The sequence below is a fragment of the Octopus sinensis genome, linkage group LG8 (assembly GCF_006345805.1).
Source record: "Octopus sinensis linkage group LG8, ASM634580v1, whole genome shotgun sequence".
NCBI lineage: Eukaryota > Metazoa > Mollusca > Cephalopoda > Octopoda > Octopodidae > Octopus > Octopus sinensis.
In genome coordinates, this window is record NC_043004.1 from 104,938,663 (window position 1) to 104,940,350 (window position 1,688).

Genomic DNA, 1,688 nt, shown 5'->3' on the forward strand with positions numbered 1-1,688 from the left:
ATGAGAACCATGTGTCTGGTGCGATGCAACTAGTGCAGATAGATTCGGCTTCAAACTTGTCGGCTTTAACCGCAAGTCTCCTCCTTGTATCACATCCAGTCCAATTCTTTTATGGGAAAGCAAAGTTCCAACATGGTTAAAACCAGATTCAGCCAGGTATGAGGTAGGGAAGACAAGCAAATGTAATTTCAGATGTGTCCACAGACTGGGGTAGGAATTCGATATACTCTGATGGTACCACAAACCTTCTTTGCCATTAGGGCGATATCGCATTGTGATGTCATTGTCATTTTCTAATTTTGTCAATTCCAACTGGACGTCATCCTCTCAATTGACTGCATCAACCTCAAACGGATTGCTATGCCAATTCTGAATATTCGGCGCAAAAACATCTTGAAATCGCTCCACCATGTTATCGTGCAATGATTGTAAATAGCTGCGATATGCAGTTAAATCCTCATCAACTAATTCATCTTTCAAAGAATCAAGTTGTGGAAATTGATGGAATTGACGTTTTGAAATGTTAGTCTTAAACAACACCAATTCCGAAATGAAGGAAGTGATAAATGATTTACAATCTATGAGAGTTTTTCTGTTTCCTTGCAATAACGTATTCAAATAATGTAATTTTGTGAATATATCACAAAGAAAAAAAGATATCGTACCTTGCAGCCATCAATGAAGCGGATAGTGGAATATCTTCAAAGAAAGATATGATTATATGAAACAGTTCAACAAAGCGTAAAACACAGTTGCCTTTTCACAGACACAGCACTTTGGTAGAGTATAAGAGTTTAGTATGGTCCTCATCATTTCTCAGACAGAGTTGACAGAAAATTCGATCAGACAAGGGACTGGACTTCAATTTGTTCACAGTCTTGATAACTAACTGTAGCGCATCATTCAACCTACCGTTCATATTTTTTGCCACTAAATGCTTCCGTTGTGCCAAGCAATGAACAGTTAGTATCTGGTGGGAAATTTCACGCTTTAGGAGAGATGAAAAACCTCTGTATCTTACTATCATCGAAGGGGCTCCATCAGATGCACAAGCAAGAATATTACTAAGTGGGATATTATGTTCAAAAAGGAACGACTTGACAGTGTGAAAAATAGTTGCACCTTTTAAATCAAGCGGCAATTTCTCTGTGAACAGCATTTCCTCACAAGGTTGAAGGTTTTCGCTGAAATACCGAACATATACCATCATCAAACATTGATTGTCCACAACAGTTGACTCATCCATTTGTATAGAAAATTCAGAACGCTGGGGAATACTAATGAGCTGATGTTTGGCATCGTTGGCCATTTCATCGATGCTTCGAGAAATTGTATTATTACTAAAAGGGGTCTTCTTCATAATGTTATCGGGTTTTTCGTGCATAACGGTTGACAAACCTCTTCGATAACTAATGTTTCGCCAATTGTGTGAAACTTCCCAGACTTAGCAACAAGCAATGCAGTGTTCTACGATGCAATCAACCCGTCATTCTCTTGTTTACTAGTTTCCTGGAGTGGCGTGTTGAATGTATTTACTTTTTGAAAGAGGAGCTTAGTTGCAAAAAGTATGATAACGGCTAGTTCTTCTTGTCAGAATGCTTTGCATCAAAGTGATACTTCAAGCGTGAAGGTTTCATTGCTTCGTTGGTGAACGTTTGATGGCAAAGAAGGAACATTGGTAACTGACA

The 1,688-nt window shown here is 38.5% G+C and overlaps 1 protein-coding gene across 1 annotated transcript; it reads right to left on the reverse strand.

The window, feature by feature from the left end:
* Positions 1 to 327: 327 nt before the first annotated feature.
* LOC115214889 (protein ZBED8-like) lies at positions 328 to 1,384 on the reverse strand. The gene is made up of 2 exons (XM_029783920.1): positions 913 to 1,384; positions 328 to 599 (listed from the first exon to the last, which is right to left on the reverse strand). The coding sequence occupies exons 1-2, from the start codon at positions 1,382 to 1,384 to the stop codon at positions 328 to 330; spliced, it is 744 nt and encodes a 247-aa protein (XP_029639780.1).
* Positions 1,385 to 1,688: the final 304 nt, after the last annotated feature.